This window comes from Portunus trituberculatus, chromosome 34 (genome assembly GCF_017591435.1).
Source record: "Portunus trituberculatus isolate SZX2019 chromosome 34, ASM1759143v1, whole genome shotgun sequence".
In the NCBI taxonomy this organism is placed as follows: Eukaryota; Metazoa; Arthropoda; class Malacostraca; order Decapoda; family Portunidae; genus Portunus; species Portunus trituberculatus.
In genome coordinates this window covers 9,315,544-9,328,432 of record NC_059288.1, presented here as the reverse complement: position 1 = coordinate 9,328,432, position 12,889 = coordinate 9,315,544, and the positions used below count along the sequence as shown (strand labels likewise).

The following is a 12,889-nucleotide window of genomic DNA, read 5'->3' as shown; positions in this document are numbered from 1 at the left end:
CCTCAGACAGTCAGTTTTCCTACGGCGGTGTGAATGGCATCCCGAAGCAGCGCATGTGTGACGGCTTCAGTGACTACTGCAGTAGGGGAGAGGTGAGGAGAAGGCCTTGCTTGTGTCACTCTGGCACGCAAGGCTTAGCTCATGCCTTCAACTCCATTGTTTCATATAAAAGTTGCAGAATTTTTTACATTATATACAGTGCCGAAATTGTTTACCTAACCACTTTCCTTTCTGCGGTACCAATAGCAAACAAAATATAATGATCATGCACAAATATTAAATAGATAGAAATACAGTGTGAGTTGTATCTAGTGGACACAAAGAAGTTAGCAAAGTTGAGCCGAGACCGAAAGCATTGAAGGACATGTCAACACGGCGCCATTTGCCAGAAGTAGCGTTTCATGACTGTGATTAAGTGGAAAAATGTGTTCTCCCCGCACCTGAGGATGGACCAGGACTCAGATAATATTCTAAATGAGGTGAGAGGAATATGGAGGCCCGGCGAGGAAGTACAGGACTGTGATAACGGACATATAGTTAAAATGGACTATTTTGCACTGCTTGTTTTTCATATTAATCGTGTGGTGGGAGGCAGGAGATGTATACATGTGTGTGTTATCTTTCTCGCCAATAAAATGCACTGGTTCTGTACTGATTTATCCACTAGAGTCTGTTGAAGTATCTGGTGTTGCTGGCAGTCTGTGGATTAAACTAGCGCAGACACGCCTTACCTTCCCTGGTGATTCATTTACATGTTAGGGAAATGGTTGGGAAGGCAGGAGGTGTAGGTGTAGATGCGGAGGTGTAGGAGGTATTAGCTTTACTATTTTGGGTATTATTGCAGTTTGAACTCTTCTTGGTATTATTGCATTACCTATCAACCAATACACCACGCGTAACTAGACATTCTCATGGTCTAAATCACACTTCTACGAGCATTTCTAACCCTGTTTTACCCTATCGGAAAATGGGGTTAGGTTAGGTTAAAATCCCGCTTTCCCAGGAGGTCCCCGAGCTTGTTAGACATAGGAAAAAGAAATATAAGATAGTGTATATTAGTTGAAACTTCAAATTTACCCTATTTTGAAAGGCACACAGTGTAGATCCCCTGATTTAGTAAAGACTTTTCATTTCTCATATCTGTTCTACCCTTGACTTTCCTTCTGTGTAGCTTTGTTCACTGGCTATACTGGTGATATGAAACTACTAAAAGATGTTCAGAGATGCGGGTCTGAGGGAATTATATACTGGGTTTCATGACTTTTTTTTTTTTATACCGCGTGGGCTTTTCACGGGAATTTATTGGCTAAAGGGGATACTTTTTAGGGTACCTCCTATCTCAAAGCCCACCCACTAGGAAACCGTTGCCCTGAGTAAGGAAGCCCAACCTACACTCGGACCGTGGACAGGATTCGAACCCGTGCGCTTGAGACCCCTCGACCCCAAAGCACGCATGGTTCCACTGTACCACGGCGGCCCCTATAGTGAACTTCTCACTCAATTAGTTTATGTTCCATCAAATGTAGATTGATTAGATCTGACCTGATTATAGTATTCAATATTTTAAAAAATCATTGCCTTCAACTCAAACGCCTATTTGTGAGAAACACAGAGGCAATGCTAGGGGATGTTCTCTCAAGCTGTTTGTTCTGTGTTATGATATGGACATTAGAGGACGTTTCTTTTTTTCAGTGAGAGTCATTAATGTCTGTCCAGAACCAGTTGCTTGAATATGCCGTGTCTGCTGAATCTGTCATTACATTTAAACACCATCTAAACTCATCCCTAGGTCAGATTCTGTGTGATTTCAACTAATTCCTCTTCCACCCCTGTATACTGTTGTCATCACATTCCTGGTTGAGTTGTGTTGAGTATCTTTTATAATCTTTTGTGTCTGTTGTCAGTCGTCACCCAAGTTAACAATACTACTGTCTTTAATCTTAAATTTTGATGGTTGTTCTACATACCATCATGGTGATGCCACACTAGCCAACCTTTATAAAATCTACATCATGAACACCCCTCTCTTGAAGTTGTGGTTAAAGGCATCATCTGTTTCTAGGGGGGAATGCCATCTAGGTAAGAATCTAGGTTACCTGCCCCTGGTGTGCCTCCAAGTCCTTAATAAGCAGTGGCACAGATTACTACTGATGTGCCAGCTAGTCAGGAGAAATGCTATGTAACATACTAGTGGTGGATGGTTACTCAGAAGCATTGTCAACCACTACAGCAGAATTGGTCACAATTATAGGAGTTGCTTGCTATGGTCAGGTTGCAGTTTTACCCAGCCATGGAATCTGTGATGTGACTCATGCTTTACTGGTGAGAAATGTTGTGAACTGATTGATGGTTTATGTCATTTACATCACAAATGAATATTTTTCGGTGGCAAGCGTTGCTTTGTTTATATTAAGCAGCGTTGCCAATGCTACATTTCCTGCTGTATCTGCAACACTTACCCCCCAAGGGTTACTGAGCAAACACAACATATGACCTTCTGGCTGTCTCCCAGATGCCCCCCAAGAGTTATTATCAAAACCCAACATCATAACCAAGTCAGGGACACTGCACCAGACAATTTCAAGTTACACCCAACCAACGATTTTCTGACTAGCCTTAAATGGAAGTTATAATGTTTGGTTTGGTTAATATCCTTGGTGGGTTAGACGGTTATTATGTTAGGTTTGGTTAGTAACTCTTGGGAGACAGTCTGGGGAGGCAGAGCCCCATGGCTAGAAGGTTATAAGGTTGGGTTTGTTCAGTAACCCTTGGGGGGGTGTGATGTAACAGATACAGATGGAAATATAGTGTTGGCAATGCTGGTCAACATACACAAAGCAACACTTGCCACTGCCACCATCAAAGTATTTTTAGAGTTTTTTTATGTGATTTTGTTGATTTCCGATCTCTTTTCCAACACACATTACTCAATTCCCCAACCAAAAACCATGATGTCCCTCAGGTCCCCCAAGGTGGTTGGGAATGAGAGGCAACCAAGCTGGAGTTGAAAAAAACAGTCATAACTGTAAAATTATTAATTTGTGCCATCAATCATTTCACTACATTTCTCATTAGAAAAACGTGAATCACATCCCAGATTCCATGATTGGGTGAAACTACAAATTGATCCTTGTTACTTGTTACTTGTGTTTATTTATCTGGTCCCACTTCCACCAAAGTGCTCTGCAGGACCCACATTTTAATCAGTTAATTTTCTAATCTTGACCAAATTTTGTGTCATGCTGATCATCAGTGCTTCCATGTCATGACAGTCAGAAAACAGGAAAGTTTTTAGTTCCTTCATGAATTTAGTGAGTTCCTTAGTTTGTCTGATGTTAAGAGGGAAATTATTATAGAGTCTTGGAGTGACAGAACTGAAGTGTGCTTCCAGATATAGCTTGGCGAGTATTAATTCCTTCACCACCGGCTGCAGCACATGTAATAGTCCTCTCAGATATGGTGATCAAAGCTTGGTGTGTCAAGGCACATATTCTGCCTGGTGGTGGACTTCCTTGGATTAATCTTGCTTCTGTAACTATTCAAAACCATCTGCATTTTTCTTAATTGGAGCTTTACCAGGTTATGGTAGATTGAACTGCAATAATCCACTTGATGTAATATTATTAATCACCAATTTCTTGATAAAAACAAAATTTCTAAGATGATATCCAGCAATCTTCATGACATTATATATCTGATACTTCATTGTCAAAGTAGAATGCAGCAACACTCCCAAGTCACCAACACTTTCAGCAAAATGAATTTCAGTGCCGCTTATAGTTAATGTCAACAAAATTCTTCAGATTATCTTTTCTCCCTACAAACATGAACTCAGACTTATTGTCATTTGGTTGTAAGGCATACAATTCTTAACTGAATTTAAGACACTTTATCTTAGGACTAGTATTTTCAATTTCAGTGATGGAAAAGTAGAACTGGGTGTCATCAGCAAATAAGCGTAATCTAACAGTGTGTTGTTGTAGTGTTGTAGTGCCCTGGATAAACCTGTCATATAGGTATATACAGAATGAAATAGGTCCCACCACACTTCCTTGTGGAATTCTTCTTCTAGTTCTAGATATATCAGTGGTACTTTAGACTAAAGGAGTTTATGTTGTCAATGGACACCACAGACTCAGGGAAAGAATTCTACAGTGGAACAACACACACACTAAAGAAATGTTTTTTAATATCAATGGAAGTGTGGACACGGGCAAGCTTATACCGTCTGTCTGTTATCTCTCTCCTTGACATTTTTCTCACAGTCACTCATAGGAAATTAATTTACTCCTTTTTATGTGGAATCCAGTCTCTTCTCATACTTGACCAATAAAGCCAAACAGTAGAATCAGGCACCAACACCACACCAATCCCACCACACCAGTCACTAGCCACTGTCCACACCTGTGAGTCTTGGTGCATGACAAGGCAGTGTGATTAAGGAACATTAACCTCCCTCCTTTATACCCCACAGATTGACAACCTCCTCACCAAACTTGAGACTCTTCCCAATGATGTTCGTCTCCAAGCACTCAGGAAACTCTCGCAGAAGGTGAGAAAAGAGGGGGTCTTGCATTGGTCATTTTGATAAAACTTAACCTAACCAGAGATAATGTAACCTAGCTAGAGATCATATAATGCAACCTAACCTAACCTAACCTAACCTAACCTAACTAGAGATAATATGACCTACCCTACCCTACCCTACCCTAACTTAACCCAACCCAGAGATAACATTTTTTTTTTTTTTTCTTGGTTTATATGAGGGAAAATCTGGAAAGGGTAACAACAACTGTTTAAACGAAAAAGCCGAATGAGATGCCAGTCCCCGAGCATGTGATGGTTGTAATGTTCTCAGATAAAGGAAATGACTCAAGTGTTGTTTTTTCTGTGGCTACAGGAAAGGGAAGGAAAAAAATATGTATGGAAAGGAAAGGAGGAAAGTTTAAGTATGTTGTGAAGATTTTGAGGGATGAAAGTGAAAGAAAAGCTGTGTGTTTGTATTTTCTTATTCTTTTATTTTTTTTTTTTTTTTATGCAGGAGAGAAGCCAGCCAAGGGCAACAAAATATTAAAAAAAGTCCTCTTGAGTGCTGGTTCCCTAAAAGAAATGTGAAGATTTAGCCAAAATTAAGGAACAAATGTCTTGAAACCTCTCTCTTAAAAGAAGTCAAGTGGTAGGAAGATGGAAATACAGAAACAAGCAGGGAGTTTCAGAGTTTACCAGTGAAAGGTGTGAATGATTGAGAGTACTGGTTAACTCTTGCATTAGAGAGTTGGACAAGATATGAGTGAAAGGAAGAAGAAAGCTTTGTGCAGTGAGGGTGGGGGAGGAGGGGAGGCATGCAGTTAGCAAGATCAGTAGAACAGTTAGCATGAAAATAGTGATAAAAGGTAGAAAGAGATGCAACATTTCGACGGTGAGAGTAGAGGCTGAAGACAGTCAGTCAGAGGAGGGGAGTTGATGAGATGAAAAGCTTTTGATTTATGTGTGTCAGGTTTGATTTATTTGAGAATGTTACTTTTCTTTATCCTATCAAAATAATTAACTAGACATTTCCCAGTTATACATCTCTAGTTTTGTAAGTGTCAAGTATTTATTTACCTGAGAATGACATTATTTCAGAATGTTACTTTTCTTTATCCTGTCAAAATAATTAACTTTTTTCCCATTTCTTATTTACTTTTCATTCATCTCTTCCACCTGGTGAGACTTTTCCTAATGATATATCTCTAGTTGAAATAGTTCACTTTTATCCCATTTTTTTTTTTTTTACTTTTTTTCATTCACCTCTTCCACCATGCTAGACTTTTCCCAGTTCCCTAGTTTTGTAAGTGTCAAGTATTTATTTACCTGAGAATGATCACTTGACTGTCAAAATAGTTTACCAATTTTCCTTTTTTTTTTTTTTTCCTTATTTTTATTTTATTTCTTTTCTCATTTATTTGTTAACACCAGATCCGAGGTTTCTTCATAATATATTCTGAATTGCGTCAATTTCTATTTCCCTGAGAACGATTGCTTTTCTTTACTTCTTTCAAAATAATTCACCAGTTTTTATCTTTTTTTATTTATTTTTCTTTTTTTTTTCTCTCTCTCTCTCTCTCATATCCATTTACTATTACCAGATCAGAAGTGTCCCAATAATATATCCTGAACTTTGTGTGTGTCAGTATTCATTTACCTAAGAATTATCACTTTACTGTCAAAATAGTTCCAGTTATTTCTTTTTTTCATTATTTATTTATTTTTTCCTCATCTGCGTACTATTACAAGATCAGAGGTGACCCAATAATATATCCTGAATTTATATGTGTTAGTTTTTATTTTCCCTGAGAACAATTGCTTTTTCTTTACATCTGTCAAAATAGTTCACCACTTTTTTATTTTTATTTATTTATTTTTTTTTCTCATGCATTTATTATTAGCAAGTCAGAATGTTCCCAGTAACACATTCATAACTGCGAGTGTTAATATATTCACTTTACTGTCTTAATATAGTGCATCAATTCTCTTCCTTTTTTTTTTTTTCTCTTATTTTCATTTTTCCTCATGCGTTTCTTATTCCATGGTCAGAATGTTCCCAGTAGCACATTTCTAACTGCAAGTGTCAATATATTCACTTTACTGTCACAATATACTTCACCAATTCTCTTCCTTTTCTTCTCTCTTATTTTCATTTTTCCTCATGCATTTCTTATTCCCAGGGTACAGTTTCCTCACCAATACATTTCTAACATTTTCATTCTATCTTTCTAAATCATCAATACATGTACTTCTCTTTACTTACTGTCTAGACATCCATCAGAGTTTTGTCCACTAATACATCTCTTATATTTCATCCCAGGTCTCGGTGCCGCAGTCAAGAGGAAGAGGAAGAGGAAGAGGGAGAGGTAGAGGACGAGGAAGGGGAGCAGTCACTACCTCATCCCCTCCTGCCCCTGCCTCACCTTTCCCTGATGAACTCCTTGTGGTAATTATTTCTTGTATGGAGAGTGGGTGAGGGTTTTTAGATCAGTTATCCATTGCTGAAGGAGTATTGAAGTGGTGTAGGGCTTATAACAATCGGGACATGAGCAGAGTTCTTAGGAGTAGCTGGGATAGAACCAAAAGTAATGGGCTTTAGCTTAATCTCCTCAGTAGCAGGATGCGTTTGAAGGATACGTGTTTTGTTGTTCAGTTTGATTGACATACATTTTCACACACACACACACCACGTAGTGTAGTGGTTAGCACGCTCGGCTCACAATCGAGAGGGCCGGGTTCGAGTCCCGGTAAGCGGCGAGGCAAATGGGCAAGCCTCTTAATGTGTGGCCCCTGTTCACCTAGCAGTAAATAGGTATGGGATGTAACTCGAGGGGTTGTGGCCTCGCTTTCTCGGTGTGTGGAGTGTGTTATGGTCTCAGTCCTACCTGAAGATCGATCTATGAGCTCTGAGCTCGCTCCGTAATGAGGAAGACTGGCTGGGTGACCAGCAGGCGACTGAGGTGAATTACACACACACATGCACATTGGTAGGGCAGCATGCAGCGGCTGGCGTCATATTGTAGTTTAAACCATATTTAATGGTTTCAGTGGTGGCAGTGGTTTTGTCCCTTTAGATTCACATCCCACTTGGGTCGTTTATATTACTGAGCTATTTCATCATTTTCAATTAGTGTTTTGACTTCTGCTTGATGGTTACGATAGTGGCAGTGTTTATTTTGCTTCTATACATTCACATCTCCCCCTGGCTCATTTGTATTACTGAGTTATTTCATCATTTCAAGTAGTGTGTTTCCTTCATGTATTTTTACTAGTAGCTACATTTACACCTCCCTAATTATTTATTACCTTGAATGACACTTTTCAGGCTTACTTGCATTTGTATTACTGTCTTATTTCATCATTTTCAAGTAGTGTGTTTCCTCCATGTGTTTTTTATGGTAGCTATATATTTACACCTCCTTTATTATTATCTTACATGAATGAGACTCACTTATACTTGCAGGCTAACTTGCATTTCTATTATTGACATTTCATAATTTTCAAGTAGTGTATTTCCTCCATGTGTGTTTACTGGTAGCTATATTTACACCTCCCTTTTATTATTATCTTGAATGACACTTTGCAGGCTAACTTACATTTCTATCACTCACTTATTTCATTATTTTCTAGTGCTGCATTTCCTCCATATGTGTTTTTACAAGTAGCTATATTTTAACCTTTTTTTTTTTTTTTTTATACAATATGAGCTTTTCTCAGGAACTTGCAGGCTTATTTGAGGACCCTTGTGTTGATCTGATTGCCTCCCCCAGGGGCTAGTTGGCGGTGAAGTAGAGGCACCCCAGCAGCACAAGTTTCCTGAAGGAGAGGCAGATGGAGGCCAGCATAGTGTGAGGGGGAAGGGTGGCAGCAGGACAAAGTGGCAAGGCAGGACCCTGGCTGTGGAGGATGTCATTGTGTCTGGTGAGTGTGTGTGTGTGTGTGTGTTGTGTTGTATGTATGTGTGTGACAGGAGGGTAATAAATAATCTCAGTATTCACTATAACACCTTCTTTTTGACCTCTTCATTACAGGTACACATTTTTACCTTGAAATATGTATAAAAATAGAAATATAAGTCAAATAAATGTATAAAAGAATATGTATAACTCAGTATAAACTTTGTAAATTTAAACAAGGTAAAGTTAAGTTGTGATAAAGTGAATAAATACATAAAGATCAGAGGCAACATATAAATAACATAAATTTTGTCTGAGTTTAACCCCTTCAGTACTGGAACACATTTTTACTTTGAGTTTGTGTACAGTTAGACCATTTTATTGACATTGGGAAGGGTCTATGGAGGTCAGAAGATTAATAGCCACTCTCTTCACTATTTTTAATTACCCACATAAGTTTCTGAAGCTGTATAAAATCACCAAATAGTAAGCAGAATGAATATGAGATTTGTGTACGATTAGACCATTTTATTGACATTAGGAAGGGTCTATGGAGCTCAGAAGATTAATGGCAATGCTTTTCACTATTTTAATCCCCTACATATGTTTCTGAAGCTGTATAAAATCACCAAATAGTAAGCAGAATGAACATATATGGAAAGAAGTCATGCTACTGAAGAGATTAAGATTTATCCACAAAAAACAATCAAAATATTCTACAATTTGGTGTTGGATAAATTCACAGCAAAAATCACTTATCTTAACTTTTGTTCAACTCAGTTTACTGCCTCCACTTCACCACACACTTCACCACCTCCACTTCACCACACACACAATTTACTAAGTACCTCCACATCACCACACATTTTATTACTTCAATACTACAACCTCTTCTTCACCACGCACTTCACCACACACAATTTACGAAGTACCTCCACATCACCACACATTTTATTACTTCAATACTACAACTTCCTCTTCACCACGTACTTCACCACCTCCACATCACCACACAATACACCATCTTGTCTCCATGTTCCCAGGTCGGCGCTCCACCAAGAGAGTGGACTACAGACAGCTGGCGGAGTTTGGCCACAGTGGTGATGAGGTGGAAGGAGGAGACACAGAGACCAGGCAAGGTATGAAAGTGGTGATGAGGTAAGGTAGTGGTGATGACAAGATAGCAAGAAAGTAGTGGTGGTGGTAGTGGTGGTGACAAGATAGCAAGGAAGTAGTGGTGGTGGTGGTGGTGTTGACAAGACAGCAAGAAAGTAGAGGTGGTGGTGGTGGTGGTGGTGACAAAACAAACCGGGTGTTCTTTATAATATTTCTCTTTTTCTAGTACAATTTGAGCCTTATGATATCTCTAGTACTCTCTTGGCATGTTTTAACTCCTGACACTGTCCTAGGGTGGTGGTGGTGGTGGTGGTGGTGTGGTGTGGGTGTGAGTGAGAGGAATGGTGAGACTAGCACTGTAGCAGGAGAGACTGAGGTATTGGTGTTGGGAGTGGTAAGGATGAGGCTTGTGTTAACTTTTTGATGCTGCTACTACTGCTGCTGCTGCTACTGCTACTGCTACTGCTACTGTTACTGCTACTACTGCTACTACTGTTACTGTTATTGTTACTGCTACTGCTACTGCTACTGCTATTATTATTACTACTACTACTAACAACAACGACAACATTATTGCTACTGTTATTAATATTTCTACCACTGCTATTAATATTACCACCACCACCACCACCACCACCACAGACAACAAATACAAAACAACATCAAGAATAAACAACAACCTCATCAAAATGACCCCATCTTATCATCACCACCTTTTCAGAGTCGCCAGAACTCACCACTACCTCAACCACCACCACCACCACCACCACCACCACCACCCCAATGGTAAAGAAGAAGCGAGGTCGGCCAAGGAAAAACACACAACCGAACCCATCAATAGTAAAGGAGAAAGGTTTGGAATTCCCCACACCTCCACTGGACACAGGTTTGGATCCCCTTGTCTACACATGTGCTGAGGCTGCCACTCCCACGCCTGCTGCTGGGGTTCCTGAGGGTGACGATGGTGGTGGTGGTGGTGGTGCAGAGGAGGCCCAGCAAGGTACTGTCGCCAAATTGAAAAACTCCTTGCTTTCTCACCATGACAGTTTTCCAAGGCCACAGAGATGACTAGCTGGGTTTTTGAGACTGTTCCTCTTTATGATAAACTGAAAATCTTGTCAATCCATCTCCAAAACAATAAAACACAAATATTTCAACATCTTCCAAATTTCTCCTCACTTTCTTTTTTCCTTTTCCTTCTTTTTTATTTCCTTTTCTTCTTTAGTCTCTGCTTTCCACATGCTCTGATTTCTCTTCATTTTCCTTTCTACTTCCTTTCCTACTCTTTTTTTCTTATTTCTCTTTCTTTCCCAGAACCACAAAAACATGAGTATCTTCAACGAGAGCCTTTGGAAAGCAGTGATGGTGAGAGAGCAAAGTGTTTCAGAATATGGACCTTTGTCTGTCTGCCTGTTAGAGAAGTTATAGATGTTGAAATACAAGTCAGTGAAGGGAAGTGATTTTTATGTGTTTTGCTCTGTCTATTTATCAGTTACGGAAGTTATAGAGGTTTTAATACAAGTTAATGAAGGGAAGTGATTTTTATGTATGTTTTACTGTGTCTCTTTATCTGTTAGGGAAGTTATAGAGGTTGTAATAGAAGTTAGTGAAGGGATATGATTTATTTATGTGTTTTATGTAGAGAACCAAAGTGTTGTTGAAAAGGCACATGGTTAGATATTTCAGTGTTTTTAAATCATCTCTGTCTTTTTAAGCAGTGACGTGTGACTCAGTGTAATGTATGGATGGAACAAGTGAACTGTTTTGCATTAAGGTCTCTGTAGTGATAATGTTGATAGAGAAAAAGATAAGTGGGTTGTGATAAGTTCAGGCATTTTTTCTGTTTTTTTTTCTGATAACGCTTTACTTTCATTAAATATTCAGTCTTTTTCTATCTGTCTATTCATTCTTTTATCTATTATTCGTATTTCCTTTCTTACAGTAATCACCTCTTATCTCTTCATTCACCTATCTATTCATTTAATCTCTTTTTTCATACACTAATAATTTTTCATGTATTTAATCACATATATATTCCATGCACTAATTAACTATTTTCAATCACACATCTATCCACATATCCATCTTCACCTTTCTCACCTTCCTCATTCACTTTCCATCAATGAACTCTGGCACACTCTGGAACTCCCTGCCTGCTTCTGTATTTCCACCTTCTTGTGACTTGAACTCGTTTAAGAAGGAGAGGTACAGTATGTTTCAAGACCATCACATTCTTTTGGCTTACTCTCTCGGACCTGCTTGGGAACTGGCATCTCAGTGGGGGCTTTATTTATTTATTTATTTTTTGTTTGACTTCTTCAGTACTGGGATGCGTTTCTTCTCGTACCTTGAGTTTTTTGGTGCGATTAGATGATTTTATTGATATTAGGAAGGGTCCATGGAGGTCAGAAGATTAATGGCCACAGTCTTCACTATTTTACTCCCCCACATGAGTTTCTGAAGCTGTATAAAATTGCCAGATAGTAAGCAAAATATGTATGAAAATGCATCTTGGCACTGAAGGGGTTAATGGGTTTTGCTACACTTGGCCAGATTTTTCCTCTTTAATCCCTTCAGTACTGGGACATATTTTTGCCTTAAGATTTGTGTACGATTAGACCATTTTGATGACATTAGCAAGAGTGTTTGGAGGTCAGAGGATAAATGGCCACAGTCTTCACTATTTTAATCCCAACATAAATTTGTGAAGCTGTATCAAATCAGCAAATAGTCACCAGAAGGAATTTGAAAACACGTCCTGGTACTACTGAAGAGGTTAAAAAAAAGAGAGAGAGAGAGAGAATATATTTAAAGATTGCTAGACATAGGCTTTTTAAATTTTGAAACGGGATTAATATTAACATGAATATTCTTTGAGTGAGAGTACCGTGACTTCTCCTCTCCCTACAGCGGATGGCCTGGACTTACTGGAGAGCTGCCTGAAGGAGAGTGGCATAAAGGCAGTGGACACAGACCCACAGGGGAGGAAGAACCCTGAAATCCCTGACACGCCTGACCTGAAGGGCATTATTGAGGTGCAGGAGGAGGAAGAGCAGGAGGAAGAGGAGGAGGAAGAAGAAGGGAGTGCGTCACATGAGCCTGATGTCAAGTTAGAGGAGTTTGACGTGTATGATGAGCTGGCAGAGAAGGAGGAGGTGTATGTGTGTGACAGTTTGGAGTCTGTCAGTCATGTTCCGAAGAAGGTAAGAAAAAAGAAATGGAAAAACTCAAATGGAAATGATAACACCTTTTCATTAACTTTCATATTTTTACAAAGATAATTTTAGAATGACTCACAAGCAGAAATGGAAAACGGACAACCACGATTAATTGCGATTACTTTTGGCTTG

General features: G+C 39.1%; 1 protein-coding gene across 1 annotated transcript in view; it reads left to right on the top strand.

Moving 5' to 3' along the window:
* Window positions 1-302: 302 nt before the first annotated feature.
* The window catches only part of LOC123512882 (myoneurin-like), an 18,861-nt gene continuing 6,274 nt past the window's right edge, over window positions 303-12,889 (top strand). Inside the window, 7 exon segments of the mRNA XM_045269549.1 lie at window positions 303-479; window positions 4,475-4,552; window positions 6,848-6,973; window positions 8,298-8,448; window positions 9,467-9,562; window positions 10,261-10,539; window positions 12,450-12,742. Of these exon segments, the coding sequence (XP_045125484.1) occupies window positions 402-479; window positions 4,475-4,552; window positions 6,848-6,973; window positions 8,298-8,448; window positions 9,467-9,562; window positions 10,261-10,539; window positions 12,450-12,742 (1,101 nt within the window). The 5' untranslated portion in view covers window positions 303-401.